General features: G+C 47.4%; 1 protein-coding gene across 1 annotated transcript; it reads left to right on the top strand.

The window, feature by feature from the left end:
• The first annotated feature begins 7211 nt into the window (after positions 1–7211).
• REEP4 (receptor accessory protein 4) lies at positions 7212–12524 on the top strand. Its single transcript, XM_043983914.1, has 8 exons — positions 7212–7574; positions 8541–8613; positions 9223–9299; positions 9398–9518; positions 10132–10245; positions 10772–10904; positions 11520–11674; positions 11780–12524. Exons 1-8 carry the CDS (start codon positions 7543–7545, stop codon positions 11843–11845), a joined length of 771 nt encoding a protein of 256 aa, XP_043839849.1. The 5' UTR covers positions 7212–7542; the 3' UTR covers positions 11846–12524.
• The last annotated feature ends 3640 nt before the right edge of the window (positions 12525–16164 follow it).

The following is a 16164-nucleotide window of genomic DNA, read 5'->3' as shown; positions in this document are numbered from 1 at the left end:
TGACAAGATAATTTGGGATCCTGACTGTCACCCAACCTGCTAGTTATCTCTCCTAGGTGTTATCTACAAGGTTGATAAATGTAGTCCTTGCCTTTGGGGCAGCTAGGTGGTCCACTAGATAGAGATAAGTATTCCTGAGTTCAAATTTGGCCTCAGATACTTACTAGCTGTGTGACCCTGGGCAAGTCATTTCACCCTGTTTGCCTCAGTTCCTCATCAGTTAATTGGGCTAGAGAAAAAATTACAAACCATTCCAGTAACTTTGCCAAGAAAACCTGAAATGAGGTCACAAAGAGTTGGACACAAATGAAAGAACTTAACAACAACAACAAAATTCTATGCCTTTATTTAAGGCATTAACTTTTTAAAAAAAGTTAAATAGCACATAGTCAAGCACAGATTCTCCTAGGCATCCTGCCAAGGAAAGTTCATGGTTAAGATGACATTGAGCTAACTTTACTTAAAAAAAACTCTTCTGGGGAGGCAATCGGAGTTAAGTGACTCGCCCAGGGTCACACAGCTACTAAGTATATAAGGCCAGAGTTGAACTCAGGTCCTCCCGACTCCAGGGCTGGTGCTTTATCTTTACTTCCCCTTGAACCAACTTGAATGACTACTCTTTGGACTTGGCTACTTAACCGGATCTAAATCTACCATATTGCTTCCTCTTGTGCACAAGAATAGTGTGAGAGACTTTATCAAATGTTTATCTAAAATCTTGGCAAACTATATCTATTTCATACCCACCTCAAAAAAAAGGGAAACAGTTTTTCTGGATTGACCTGAATGGAGCCAGGCTGTCTCTCCATCGTCTCCTTTTCTAAATGTTCCCTAGATATCCCTTTTACAAGCTATTCTAGAATTTTTCCAGAAACAGAAGAAGTCAGACTCTCTGGCCAATAGTTTGCAAGCTGAATTCTCTACTCTTTTTTTTAGAAAATTGGGACATTTGCCCTGCCCAGTCTTGCAGCATCTCCTTCATTGTTCACAGTCTTCACAAAGGTCATTGATGCTGGGTCAGCAATCACATCTGTTGGCTCATTCAGTACTTTGGAATGTAGTTCATCTGGGCCAGATGACTTGAACTCATCAAGGGCAAACAAGTGTGCTTATTATCTTCGTACTTATCTTGGGTTTCCACTCCCTATTTTGTCATTTTTGTACTGTTCCTTCCTAGGCAAAGCCTTTGGCACAGAACTGATGTTGCTGTTGTTCGGTTATTTTTCACTCGTGTCTGACTCTATGTGACCCCCTGTTGGGGTTTTCTTGGCAGAGATACTGGAGTGTTTTGCCATTTTCTTCTCCAGCTCATTTGACAGATGAAGAAACTGAGGCAAACATGGTGAAGTGACTTGCCCCGGGGTCATGCAGCTGGTGAGTGTCTAAGGCCAGATCTGAATTCAGGAAGATTAGTCTTCCTGACTCCAGGTCCAGCACTACATTTGTTGGGATGCTTAACTGTCCCTACAGAACCAATCTTACCCCCCTAAACCCATCCCTCCCTTTGATTTTCCTGTTTTCATGCAAGACACCATCTCAGAATTAACCTCAAGATTTCACTCTCCCTTCCCTTCTCCCTTAGCTAAGCAGTTGTTCAAGTCCTTTCAATTTTGTCTCCATAATACCTCTGTGCTCTTAAGTAACTTTGTGGAATGCTTGCTTAAGGCCCAGTTCTGGATCCTCTGTTTCTGGGTACCATTCAATTTAATTACAAAAAATTATTATTTGCCTAATATGTGCAAAGCGCTTTTCTGGGAACTGAAGATACAAAGAATGAAAAAGCCCCTCCCGGTAAGGAGATTACATTTAGCTAGGGGTCTACCACTTGTACACAGGGAAGTACAAGGTACAAGATAAAGAAGAGAGTATTGATTACCAGGGGAATAAAGAAAGGCCTTATTTAGGTTACCTGAGCTGTGTTTTAAAGGTATTCTGCTTCAGGAGAGGTGAGGAGAGAGTGCATTCCAGGCATGGGAGAGAAGCTTGTACAAAATCCCAGAGGAAGGACATGTTCTGTTGTGCCCAGGGAGCAGGAATTTTGGAAAAGAAGGTACAGGAAGGAAAGCAATATGAAATAAGGCTAGGATAGAAGGTGGGGTTCCAGGATTTAAATGGGAGACTAAGGATTATTTGATTATTTGTCATCCTAGAGACAACCCAGGAGCAACTAAAGGTTTTTGAGTAGGGAAGTGGCATGTTCAGATCTGTGTTTTAAAGAGATCAATTTGAGGGGAGAGCGGCAGGCAAAGGAGACCTTTTAGGAGGTAGAATAGACAAAATTTGGCAACTGATTGAATTTTTGAGAGGGTAGGAAGATGAGAAGAGCCAGGAATTAATAGGATGCTTGGAACCTGGGGTACTGGAAGGGTGGTAACTTCCTGAACAGAATAAGAGAAGCTTAGAGAAAAGAGATACGGGGGTGGGGGGGTGGGGGGGATAATGAGTTTCATTTTGGACATTCTGAGATTGAGATGTCCAACAAGCAGTTTCAGAAATTCAAGACTGGAGCTAAGGAGCAAGATGAGAACACCAAAGGAAGGGTGTGGAGAGAGAAAAATAAGAAGGCCTAGAACCAAGAGCTGGAGCCAGCTCAAATCTGCTCCAAAGAGTTGATTGTTAAATTTTCAATGTGCCTATTTACACCTTAAAAATCAACAAAAAATTCTACAAATCAAGACTTGAGGTTTTTTTTTGTTTTATAGACTTAAGAAAGTGGTGGAGAAAAATATTAATAATACATATTAAACTTAGAGATATGCCATGTGTACATTTTTTACATTTTGTTTTTAGGAGAGCCAGTTGTTAAACATTTATCAGCACACCACTACCTAGCACCAATCTTTCTTTCTTTCTTCTTCTTTTTTTTTTTTTTGTGAGACAATTGGAGTTAAATGGAGTCAAATGGGCTGAAGGAGAACCAAAAGAGTTTAGTACTATAGAATCTTGCAGGGGAGGAGAGTCTGTCAAAAGTGACAAAGACAAGTATGATAAGGTCCCATGCTCTTTTGGGAGATGCTTTGGCTCGGAATCTCCCTCCATACAATTTCTAGGCGCCAATTTCTCCAGTGAGGGATGCCCTGAAACCCTGAAGAGAATACCTGCAGTTTCATCCACTGATAAAGTTGCACAACAATATTTGCCTAGGAGGTTTAGTGTGAGATACCTCCTGAGGGCAGAGGTCCATTGACAAAGCTCCGAGGTATGAGTTAGGGAATGTCATGTTTGGGGGATTTCTCCAGTTCCCTAAGCTCTTGGGTAAACTCATGGGTGATAAAAAAGAGATGATTTCATCAGCATGTGTTAAAAAAGAAGACAGACTCACTACACTTCATTTCTCTGACCCTCACTTTCTTCATCTGTAAAACAGAGATAATAATACATCCCCTACCTACATCTGTGACTAGCATATGATCATGTGAGATCACAGAATCTCAGTCTTGAAAGGATCTCCTAGGCCACCTGGCCCAAACCCATAGCTAAATAAATAAATGTCCCCCTTACAACATCACCCCAAGGGGATACACCAGAAACCCCTAACCAAGGGAGAATGAATGTAAACATTCTTTAAAGTGCTATATAGATAGGAAGCGTTTTTTAAATTCAGGGCAGTTAGGTGACACAGTGAATAGGTCAAATCCAGCCTCTGACACTTACTAGCCGTGTGACCCTGGGCAAGTCACTCAGTTTCTTCATCTGTAAAACGGGCTGGAGAAGGAAATACTTCACCCCAAATGGGGTTATGAAATGTTGAACATGACTGAACAATGACAAAAACAATTCATTTTAAAAATCATTGCACAGGGGGCAGCTAGGTGGCGCAGTGGATAAAGCGCCGGCCCTTGATTCAGTAGTACCTGAGTTTAAATCCAACCTTGGACACTTGACACTTACTAGCTGTGTGACCCTGGGTAAGTCACTAAACCCCCCAATGCCCCACGGGGGGAAAAAAAAATCATTGCACAATGACCACCTACTCCCCTGCTGTCAAGCAAGACAAAAACCCATCTCCCTTCCCTTTCTTAGCGCTCCCCTGCACTCAGAGCACTGCCTTTTGTTTCATTTAGTCTCCTTCACTATTATCCTTTACATTCATTCTAGCCCTTTTTTTACCTGGAAGATTCTGTTAAAGAAAGTAAGAAGTAATAATGTGATTTGTTCTGGGGAAATACACAGCACCTTCGGATAACCCAGGAACTGGGGTTTATCTTTTTTCCCCCCTGATGTTTTGCTCAGAATAATGTTCTTAAATGCACAAAATAAGATGTGTAAGATTACAAAGGAAACCAGAGGTTCAGAAAATAAAGATCATCATTTTTTTTCCCCTATTCAAGTCTATGGACCCCGCCCAGGAATCTGTCCACAGTCTCCTGCACTGCACCCAAAGTCCTCAGGAAGAGTAATCTGGTCCTGGGCAATGGTCAGTTTCTCTTGTCATGTACACTGGCTCAACTGGGTAAGGGAGGGGTGGTCTTTGAGGAGGTTTTCTCTGGCAGGTTTCATGGCCAGTTCTCACACCCAGTGGTACCTATAAAATTGATGATGATAATTAATAATGGCATAATGTTTATCTTCTGTCCCGAGAAGCTTCCCTTTTCCCAAAAGCCTTTCACCAAGTGTTCCATTAGCTCCTCCATCCCCCAGGGGAGGTAGGTGGGAGTTAAATATTACTTTTAATAAATAATAATCACCCCTCCCTTTCCCTCAGGAGTCCTGTGTAGCCATGATGTCACTCATCCCTTCCTCCTTTTGTGGGAGAAGGGGGAAGATAGATGTTCTCTTCATTTTTCAGAGGGAGGCAATAAGAGAGAATTTAGACCAAGGCCTCAGAGTTAGTTATTCAACAAGCATTTATTAAGAGATTGTTATGCTCCAGGCACTTTTTTAGAGGTACAAATATGAAAGGGGAAAAAAAAAGATAGCCCCTTGACTTCAAGAAGCTTACAATCAATTTGTTGTGGTTGTGTCCCACTCTGTGTGACCCCATTTTGGGAGGGTTTTCTTCATTTCGGTTTCCTTCTCCAGCTTATTTTACAGATGAGGAAACTGAAGCAAATGGATTAAGTGACTTGCTCAGGGACACACTGCTAGTGTTAATGTCTGAGGCTGGATTTGAACTCCAGTCTTCCTGACTCCTGGGGGCAGCTGAGAGGAGGTAGTGAAAAGAGCACAGGGCCGGAAGTCAGGAAGACCTGAGGTCTTCTGTTTGGCTCAATCATGAAGAGTCGGACATGACTAAAATGACTGAACAACAACAAAACAATTTCCTGACTCCAGGCTCAGCACCCTGTCCACCATGCTACCTAGCTGCCCCTTACAATCTAATAGTGGAAGATGATTCATAAAAGAAAGCTAAAAAATGGGGGGATAGGGACAGCTAGGTGGTGCAGTGGATAGAGTACTGGCCCTGGATTCAGGAGGACCTGAGTTCAAATCCGGCCTCAGACATTTAACACTTACTAGCTGTGTGACCCTGGGCAAGTCACTTAACCCCAATTGCCTCACCAAAAAAAAAAATGGGGGGAGGGGTGTGTGATGGGGGAGAAGATGGGGGTGGCAAGCAAGAGAAAGTACCAGGCACCAGGGGTATGGTGGGAAAGTCAAAGAAGGAAGGGAGTGTAGCCAGTGAGAAATAAGAAGATATCTAAGGAACCAATCTATATCAGGTCCTCGGACCCTGGGGCATATTTTGGCAAAAGGTGTTTATTTGTTTTAGGTCAGCTCCTACTTTCCCTATCAAAGGACCTCTCTCGTCTGATCTCATCAGGCCTCATCCTCTACCCCAAAGGTATTTTGTGTTCTATTTGTGGCTGGGCAGGACTAAGAACTGTGAACCTGAGGCTGATGTGGGGAGAGGCCTAGAAATCCTGTAGAACGGAAGCGAAAGCAAATATTTGTTGTGTCTGCTGCCTGATGGAAGAATGGGCTGACCTTTAGAGTCAAGAAGACAAAGGTCCCCATCCTCTCATTCTGTCACAGATGACAAGTTACTAAACCTCTTCCAGCTCCTGGCCCCTCTCAGGGACAATACAGTACAAAAGAGTTGCATGTCTACAGTCACCCCCAAAGTTCCCCACACTAATGAAATCATAAGTGCAGACCCTCAGCCCCCCCTTCCCTCCCCAAAAGTGTAAGGATGGCATTTTGGTGGGTGCTGGGGATTCAGAGATGAAATAAGACACCAGGGCCTGCCTTCAAGGCAGCTAGGGGGTGCAGGGAACAGAATGCCGGCCCTGAAGTTGAGTTCAAATCCAACCTCAGACACTTACTGGCTGGGCAAGTCACTCAACCCAGTTTGCCTCAGTTTCCTTGTCTGTTAAAGTGAGATGGAGAAGGAAACAACAAACTGCTCCAGTTTCTTTACCAAGAAAATCCCAAATGGGGTCATGACTGAACAACAGCCAAGCCTGCCTTCAAGGAGTTTACAATTAGACACTGGCAGAATCCTGGTGCAGATTTTTTTGTGGGTCTGTCAGCCTCAAGTCTCTCTTCTATCCAGTTCATCCTCCACTAAGCTGCCAAAGCCATCTTCCGATGGCACAGGTGTGATCTGTCACTCCCTACACCTTATTACTTCCAGGATCAGATAGAAAATCTTCTGTTATAAATTTTTAAAAGTTGGGGGCAGCTAGGTGGCACAGTGCATAGAGCACCGGCCCTGGAGTCAGGAGGACCTGAGTTCAAATCCGACCTCAGACACTTAACACTGGCTGTGTGACCCTGGGCAAGTCACTTAACCCCAATTGCCTCACCAAAAGAAAAAAATTCAAAAAAAAAAGTTAAGCGTAAGAAGGAATACATTTCCATATGGCACAGCGGAAACAGGGTATCTGGCGTTTGGAGAACGTGGGTTCGAATTCTACAACTTCCCATGTAGGAGACTCCATTGTCCTGGGCTTCAATTTCCTCATTGGAAAAATGAGGCAGGCTGGATCAGAAGGCTTTTCGTATCCTTTCCACCTCTAGATCGGTGGTCGTAGGCTCGATAAGATTTCTCCCGGAGTGAAAATCCCACAGACCCTTTCCCCCACCCCCCTGCTCTCCCTAGCGGCCCTGTAGGTTCCCTACAGTCTGAGAGCCGGACCAGGCCACCGCCCCTTTAAGGCTTCGCTTCCTTGCCTCCGCTCAGTCTCGGCCTTCCGGGCTGCGGGACCCGCACTGCGCCTGCGCCAGCTCGGGCCTCGGGGATTGGACCGAAGTTAGGTCAGTGCAACTTTCAAGTCAGTTGCAAACTCCGCCTCGGGGCCCGACGGGGCGGCAGCAGCGGCCGGGCCGGGGCAGCTGCAGAGCGGTGAGGCGGCAAGAGCAGCACTGCGAGCGGCCGAGCCCGAGCACCCGCGTCTACGTCTCCTCTTTTCCTGCTCTGCCGGCCTTCTGCTCCCCAGCTGGCGAGGGGCAGCGTCCGGGCGTCCGCCACCCGGGGCACCGGAGCGCCCCTTCCCCACTCCAGCCACCCCCCCCCCCCGCCCAGCCCCCTCGGAGCCTCCTCCCTGCCTCGACTTCCCCTGAGCACCGCACCCCCTCCCAACCCCCGCAGCTGGCAGGATGGTGTCCTGGGTGATCTCCCGATTGGTGGTGTAAGTATTGGACGGGAGGGTGAGGAAGGGGCGGCCTGGGCCCTTGGACAGCCGGCCCCTGACACTTGTCCCCATAGCCTCCGGGCGTTGCTTCCCTCTACGTGTGCTGTGGAGCCAAGCCAGACCCCCCACCCCTCACCCCAGCAAAAAAACAAAACAAAACAAAAACAAAAACAAAATACCTAGATCCTGCTTGTGGGTTAGGGGACGGGAAGTAGGGGGCATTCCCTAGCTGATGGTGGTTGGTAGGGAGAGGGATTCATCATGGGTTGAGAATCTAGGTGCCTGCTTCCTGCCTGAATAAGCACGTGACTCACCCCCCAGGTTTCTAGGTAATTCAACCTATGGTTGTGGGAGCCTAGAGGACAAATAGTCTCCTTACACACACACATACATAACACACGTACGCAGGGCAACCCTCCAGGAAAGTGCCCATCGCCTTTTCCCAGGTCCTCTGTTTCTGCCCCTGGAGATCTGGGCCAAACTGGGTGCCCATGGGTGTTAGAAGGGACAGAGGGTTGGGAAAAAGAAAGTGCCCCGGGTTCTTCCAGGACTTTGCTAGTTTTGCTTCCCACCCTGCACCGTTCTCTCCACCCTCTCTGAGTGTGGCAGATTGTCTTGTGCCCTCACCCAGTGGGAGGCCACTGCAGGCCTGGGCAGGCTTGGGTAATGTTTGTAGGCAGTGGCATGGGGAGGGGGCCTTCAGGGCACTAACTCAGGCATCAGGAACACTGAATGTGCAAGTCAGAAACAAAGGTACTATCCATATGTGGGAGGGGGGAACAAGGGAGCAGAGGGTCTAAGCATAGATTGGGAGTTGAAAAGATGTCCTTTCAAACCCCAGCTCCTTGGGCACGTGATTTCCCTTCTGGGAGCTTCGGTTGTCTCCTCAGTAAAATAAAGGAGTTGGGCTATAGGAGCCTTTCTGAGCCTTTCCCTTGGGTTTGCTCCTTTCCCTTCATCCAGCCTGGTGTTTGGAATGCTGTACCCTGCCTACGCCTCCTATAAAGCTGTGAAGACTAAGAATATCCGGGAATATGTGAGTGTAGACCTCTTTGTGATGGGGGCAGTATGTATGCACAGCAGATGGCATAGCTAGTATAGAACAGCAGCCTGGTAGGGGGCTGTTTGGCCTATTTGTGGGAGTGTGACCATTATGGGAGAAGATTGAAGCAGGAACAGACTACCATAGTGGAAAGAATACTGAACTTGGGAGTCGGAACCCTGAGTTTGACTCTGTTTGTTACTTAACCAGCTGGCTGTGAGCAAGTTGCTTCATTTGGGCCCAACCTTGGTTTCCTTATCTGTGCAATGAAGGAAATAATTCTGGTACTACCCGTGACATATGGGATAACTTGTAGCCCCGTTTAACCACAACCGCATATAAATGTCAGCCACAATCACAAGTGGGTGGTAGGGGATGGCAAAGACAGCTGATGGGGTCCTCCAGAGGAAAGGTGCCCTGGATGATGTCCATGGAGTGGGAGGGAAGGAAGCAGCGCTGGTTCGAGTGAGGATGAGTCTCTGTTGAGGGAATGCCGCTGGACCAGCTTCTCTGTGGAATGCCTCTGCCAGACTGGGGCTAGTGGGGAAGGGATTAGGAGAGGCCTCGGCCTGACCCCGTGACCCTTGCCTTCACTCCAATCAGGTCCGATGGATGATGTACTGGATTGTTTTCGCCTTCTTTATGACAGTAGAGACCTTCACCGACATCTTCATTTCCTGGTATGGGGATGGTGGGTGGCTAGGGGCTAGGACCGGGCAGGGCTGCCTTCCTTCCCCCACCTCCTCATTCCCTTCCTGCCTTTGACCCTCTCTAACAGGTTCCCTTTCTATTATGAGATCAAGATGGCCTTTGTGGTGTGGCTCCTCTCCCCTTATACCAAGGGCGCCAGCCTGCTTTACAGGAAGTTTATCCATCCGGCCCTTTCCTACCGGGAGAAGGTAGGTAGGAGAGGAGACTGAATACTATGGGGAAAGCATTGACTGAGTGAGGCCTAACCTTAGTTCTCCCACTAACTTGATGTTTTGACTTTGGGGCATATCTGTGCCTCGATTTACTCATCTGTAAAATGGGAGCCACTATCTCTGTCCTTCCTACCTCCCAAGATTGTCGGTGAGGATCCAGTGAGTATAGGAGGGTGCCCAGCACCCCAGAACACATTGCTCTAGCTGGGAAGGGGGGGATCTTTCATAGGGAGCACAGAATATAAACTCCTTGAAGACAGCTCTGTATCATGTATCTGTAAACAGTCCTGAGGCCCCAGACGGCCCCTGAGGGCAGGAGGGAGGTGCTGTGGATTGGGAACTAGAGCTGGCTTCCCTTTTTCCTAGGGTCTCATACCAGGTATATTCATGTAAAGATACATACCTGAGGTTTTTTTTTTTTCTCCCAAAAATGTAAATTGCTCCCTGAAGAGAGAACTTGACTTGTTTTTGCCTTGGTATCACCAGTGTCTGGGACATGGCCTCTTGAATGAGTGCTTGTTGAATGAAGGCATGATGTGACTCCTGGACGCCTCTTCTTCCCTCACCCTTGACTTCCCTGTGTCTCTAGGAGATTGACTCGTACATTGTGCAGGCGAAAGAACGGAGCTATGAGACAGTGCTGACCTTTGGAAAGCGAGGTCTAAACATCGCTGCCACCGCCGCGGTGCAGGCGGCTGCCAAGGTGCCACCCCAGCTATTCACCCTTCACATGCTGGTCACTTGGTCTGGGTGCCAGGAGGTGCCCCACCTTCCTGACATGAAGGGAAAGGATTCTCGGGAAGACATTTTTGCGACCTGGAATACAGATCTGAGTTCTAGTTCTTAGCTTCACTCATTCATTAAGTCCCTGGGTCTCAGTTTCCTCACCTGTCACATGAGGACTTTGGATTAGAGATCCCCAAGGTCTTTGCCAGCTCTAAACCTGTGCTACTATAATTGTGGTATAATACTCTCAGGGCTCAGAAGATCCTGCTTTGCATCCTCTTTCTGCCAATAACTAGCTGCATGAATGTGGGCAAGTAAATATAGGTCTGAGACCAGTACTCCATGAATACCCCAGGCTCATTCCATGAGCAGCCTCCTCAGGAGCTCTGAACCTCTTCCTGACTCCTCCCATTATCCTCCGTGGCTCACTGTAGGCCCTCCCCATAGTGAGGAGCTTGTCCCCCTGCAGTGTCCCCAGTGACCATCTTCTCTTTTCCCTACAGAGTCAGGGTGCCCTCGCTGGTAGGCTTCGGAGCTTCTCCATGCAGGACCTGAGCTCCATCCCTGACAATTCTGCCCCCTATCAGGATCCCCTCTACCTGGAGAACCAGGAATTGCATCGGAGACCACCCATCAGTAAGAGGGGCAGGGGAAGTGGGGATTAGATGGACTGTGGTCAGGTAGGGGATGCCCGGAGCTGTGGCTGGGAGAACAAGACACTTCTAAATGGATAGAGATGCCCAAATGACTTCCAAGTGGATAGACTTGCTGAGTAGAGTCAGGAAAATGTAGGTTCAGATCCTGCTCTTGGCATTTAATAGATATGTGACCACAGGCAAGTCACTTAATTTCTGCAACCCTCTATCTCTTTATCTGTAAAATGTGAATACTACTACTACTTTAGAATGGTTCTCCCAGGATTATTCTGAGGCTTGGGTGAGGTATTAGATGTAAAATGCTTTGTAAACCTTCAAGCACTATAGGAATGTCAGCTGTTTCGAGTTACTCTTAGCCTGCTTTACTGACATGCCTTGAGAACAGGTCTTGCTGGGCCTGGGGAGAAATGATGGGGCTGAGGAGAATGATATTAGGGACCTATACCTAGGTTTGGGGAAGTCCTGGGAAATGCCTCTTATCTCAGAATCAGTGCCTTCTGCATCCTCAGTCAGTTGGCAAAATCTTGAGAAAAGAAAAAAAAACACAGCTGCTTATGGGAACCCTCTGTGTTCCTTCTCTCTCTACTTCTGCCAGGATACTGTCCTGGGGGCCTACAGGACAGTGACACTGAAGACGAGTGTTGGTCTGATTCCCAGACAAAGGCCCACACCCTTCCCCGTCCCAGGGAGAAGCCCTTGGTACGGAGTCAGAGCCTAAGAATTGGCAAGAGGAAGCCACTGGTGAGAGATGTAAGTGATGGCCAGTGCAGACCCACTGGGCTACACAGCTAAACTGCCTGAGGACACGGGTCTTTGAGGAGGACCTATTTCTCACCCTTCTCTCCCCCGCTACAGGGCACCTCACGCTCTCTGAAGGCTCGAACCCGGAAGAAGGCAGCCCCGTCCGACCTGGACAGCTAGTGCCAGACATTTCCCATTCTGCTCTACCTCCAGCGACCTGGACCCTTCTCCTCTAAAACCCCACTTTCTCTCAGTGTGGAGGGGAAGTGGGAGGAGAGGGGGTTAGGTCCGTGGACACTGGAAAAGGCAGCAACGCCCCCTTTCTTGTGATGGTTTTCATCTATTTCTGTCTCCTTGCCCCAATGCCCCCTCCCTCACTAACATTCTCTGCCCAGCAAAGTGCCTATGGACTGAGAGGGTCTTGGTCCTCTGACCTGCCAGCATGGACCCAGCCCTGACCAGCACCTCCTGGTTCTGGGGTGTGGGGGTGAGGCCAGGTGTTCTTAGATCAAGTTACTCAAGGTATCACCAGTTGGCATTGCCCAAGTTCTGTGTTTTTGACATGCCAAAGCAATCCCTCCTTCATGCCTTGACCTGAGGGTTATTTATTGCCCATCTTTTTCTTGGCATCGTTCTTCACCCCTAACCCTTAATGGTTAGGAGGTAGGGGGAGCCTCGATTCCCCTTCCCTAGCTCTTTTACCCTCCGTCCCAGGCCCAGCTTTGATCATTCCATCCCCTTCCCCATGTTACTTGACAAGCCTCTTCTGGGGTTCATATGTATGCGTATGTGTGTTTGTATTTGTGTATATGTGTGTTGGTGTATGGCCAAGTTTGTAATGGTTTTGATAAATAAATACATGGACTTTTCTCTGGTTTTGTCTTTTTTTCCCCCCAAAGCCTCAAGTTTGGCTTCTCCCCATCTTCCCGAGCAGCTCCTCTTTTTTTGTTTTTGTTTTTGTTTTTGTTTTTTTTGAGGGGCAATGAGGGTTAAGTGACTTGCCCCAGGGTCACACAGCTAGTGTCAAGCGTCTGAGGCTGAATTTGAACTCAGGTCCTCCTGAATCCAGGGCCAGTGCTTTATCCACTGCACCACCTAGCTGCCCCAGGTCCTCTTTTTAAAATGTTTATTTAAAAGATCTTGATTATCTCCCTCCTGGGCTTTCTCTATACTTTAAGATACTAGTGTTTTCATCTTTAAAAGGAACCCCAGGCCTGAGGAGGAAGGAAGAGACTGGCACTCGGTCTCACGCTCTTTCTTCTGGACTCTGGTGGAGAGCGGAGCTAGAAATGTGCTCTTCCTTTAATAGATAGGGATCTAGGCCTTTCTCTCTTTACCAAATTCTTATTCTCCTTAATAAACGCTTAAAATTCTAAAAAAAAAAAAAAAAGGAACCCCAAGCCTGTGGCGCCTACTTTTTCCAAGGGAGTAGAAAATATTGAAGGCCCAGCATGGCCTCATACTCAAGTTAAAAATCTTGCCCCTACTCAGAAGATGAAGAATTAGCTCAACCCAAAGAGCATTGCACTTTTCGAGAGAGGCCACAGGATGGCAGCCGCAGCAACCGATTTTCCAGGGCTTGGGCTGACTCGTGGCCACTCCCCCAAGACTGATGCCTGATGGGGAGATTTCAGTGCAGGGAAGCCGCCTGGGTAGTCTGGGGATTGGCTCTTGTTGCCGGTGCCCAGCTAGCACCGGATGGATGCTTTCTGAAAGGAGGAAGCGCCTTTTGTGGATGTCCCATCATTGGCAGTGATCCTCACTGTGCTCAGCCGGGACAAGGTCATCCTGGCCTTGGGCTGCCTCTGCTCCATTCTGTCCTGTTAGCTTATGGTGGGGAGGCCTCCTCAACCAATCAGATATCGACTGATAACTAGGCTGCTTCCTCTCTGCCTTCAGTTCTGACTAATCTGTCTGGACCAATTTTGTGCACTGCCCTTCAGTTCTCATTTCTAGCCTCTTTCTTGTCTGCTTAGCTCCAACCCCTAGTGGCCTTAGGCATAGCACTCCTTCCCTACCCAGTTTTATGGCCCTAGGCACAAGTAGGAGCTGGATGAGAAGTGTTGGTCAAAGGATCCCTAACTAAGGGAGGAATGAGTAGAGGGGAGAACTGGCTGAGTCCAGTTTAACACTCAGTTCAAAGATCAATTGTGTCTTGGTGATTTAGAGAGAACTAGACCAGGCTTGGGGTATGCTCTCCCTGGCTGACTGGGCATCGAGCAGGATCTTGGGGTGCTCCTAGCCCTGTCATTTTGGGGTGGGAAAGAATCAAGGACCTAGGGAGCTACCTCAGGGCCTCCCTGACTGCCCTCCTTTGACCTTCCTCGGAAACATGAAATTCTGACTTTTAAGGCTTGGCCCAGGGAGGGTAGCAATTCCAAGCAAAACTAATGCCTGCCCACTGCTCTCAGTAATTAATGCCTGGGAGTCACCCCCTCTTTTCACGGGCAAAAGTCCATGATTTTTTCTTTCTGCTTTGCCTCAAAGCGCAAAACTGGCACCAGTGCATAGACGGACATTACAGAAAGGCAAAGTTTGGCTCAATTTAAGGAAGAACTTACTAAATAGAGATGTCCCAAAGTGGACCGGCCTGGCTAGAGAAAGAGTTCCCCATCACTGGAGGTGTTCAATGGATGATTGGATAACCAATTGTCAGGTATATAGAGATTCCTATTCAGGAGCTGAATTAGAAGTCTTGAGGTCTCTTCCAGCTTTTAAAACTCTTACATTGTTAAGTATTCAGGTTTTGTCTACTATTAAAACAAAACAATACACATTTGGATGGACCCAACATTGCTCTGGAAAGACAGAAGGGGGCCTCGCTGTGGATTGGAGGACTTCCTGGAGGAAGTGAGAGCAATCTGGCCACCATCTATAAGACGGTGTGATACTGACGTCACCTGGACCTCTGTCTCTCTGTAAGAAGAAGGTAAGAACACCTTGTTCCTAACATTTAAGACCTGGCCTGAACTTCCCTCTCCAATTTCTCTCCACTATTCCCCTATGGAAACCATCCAGTCCTGCCTTCCTCCTTACTATGCTAGTTTCCCATCCCATCCAGCTATCCACTCAGGCCATTTCACCTTCTGATGAGCTGCTCCTCCACACTAGAGTTGAGACTTAACAACAGATTCCCAGGGAGCTCCATTCTTTGAAGCCCTGAACCTAGGACTCAACCCAGTGGATTGGTAACTGAGTGTATAGATACTAGCTCTTCTGCTCACTCTACCTACAGGCTGGCTTCAGACCTCTGCTTTTTTTTTCTTTTTCTTTTTCTTTCTTTCTTTTTTTTTTTGCGGGGAAAATGAGGGTTAAGTGACTTGCCCAGGGTCACACAGCTAGTAAGTGTCAAGTGCCTGAGGCTGGATTTGAACTCAGGTCCTCCTGAATCCAGGGCCAGGGCTTTATCCACTGTGCCACCTAGCTGCTCCCCCTCTGCTCATTCTTGACCTTCATCTCTCATCCAGCCATCTACCCAGGTCATCTCACCACTTGCCTACTGCCATGGGCATATCCCTAAGCTTTCTCTCCCTTCCCTGGTCACCACTCTTCTGGATGTCATATCTTCCTCTATTAGAATGTAAGTTCCTTGAGGGCAGGAAGTGTTGCTTTAAAAAAATATTTGTATTTCCTACGCTTGGCACCTGGCACATATATATGCTTCATTCATTCATTCTTGTTCCCTGAAGAAAAAAAAAAGGTTCAATTTCCTCTTCTTTGCCTTTACTAAAGCTTTCTTCTCCAAAGTTCTCCTTCCTTTCTCCCTGTGCCTGAATTCTGCAAGGACTAGCCCAAGACTTACCTTTTCAGATAGCCTTCCCTAACTACCCCAATCACCAGTGATCTATCTCTCCTTCCTCTGAAATCTAATGGTAATTACTTGTGGTACTACTAAACTTGGCACTAAACCTAAGAATTGACCCAATATAAGATATAAACATGTTGTTGTACTCTTCCCTCCACTAGATTTGAGGGCAGGGAACTTGTTCTCATCTTTTAGAGTGGCTGGGCAATTAGGTGGCACTAGGACTCCTCTCCCTGAGTTAAAATCTGGCCTCAGACACTTAAGAGCTGTTTGACCCTGAGCAAGTCACTTCACCCTGTTTGCCTCAGTTTCCTCATCTGTAAAATGAGCTAGAGAAGGAAATGGTGAACCACTCCAGTCTCTTTGCCAAAGAAAACCCCAAATGGGGTCATGAAGAGTTGGACACAACTAAAATGACTGAACAACAATGGTGTTGGGAACTTGGGTTATTCTCCCAGTCTCTACCACACCCCTATGGAACCAGAATAAAAGAAAAGACAAAATTTCCAAGCCTCAGAGCATCCTTTTAACTGTGGGTCAGATTGGACCTGATTTGGAGCATCTGCTACTTTTGATTTGGCTGTTCCTCTGAGGATGGAGGGCTTCTCTCTGTTTATATTCTAATCAGACCATTGGTTAAGCCTTAATCCTCTCTGTCTAGAGCTGATACCCTCTCCAGCTTGGTCCCAATGGG

The sequence above is a fragment of the Dromiciops gliroides genome, chromosome 2 (assembly GCF_019393635.1).
Source record: "Dromiciops gliroides isolate mDroGli1 chromosome 2, mDroGli1.pri, whole genome shotgun sequence".
Lineage (NCBI taxonomy): Eukaryota > Metazoa > Chordata > Mammalia > Microbiotheria > Microbiotheriidae > Dromiciops > Dromiciops gliroides.
The sequence above is the reverse complement of the archived record's forward strand: the minus strand, read 5'-3'. Positions and strand labels throughout refer to the sequence as shown.

Coding starts and splice junctions, on each gene's coding strand:
- REEP4 (XM_043983914.1), top strand. CDS start 7,543: ATGGTGTCCTGGGTGATCTCCCGATTGGTGGT. Junction 9,300..9,397: donor ACCGACATCTTCATTTCCTG/GTATGGGGATGG, acceptor CCTCTCTAACAG/GTTCCCTTTCTATTATGAGA. Junction 9,519..10,131: donor CCCTTTCCTACCGGGAGAAG/GTAGGTAGGAGA, acceptor CTGTGTCTCTAG/GAGATTGACTCGTACATTGT.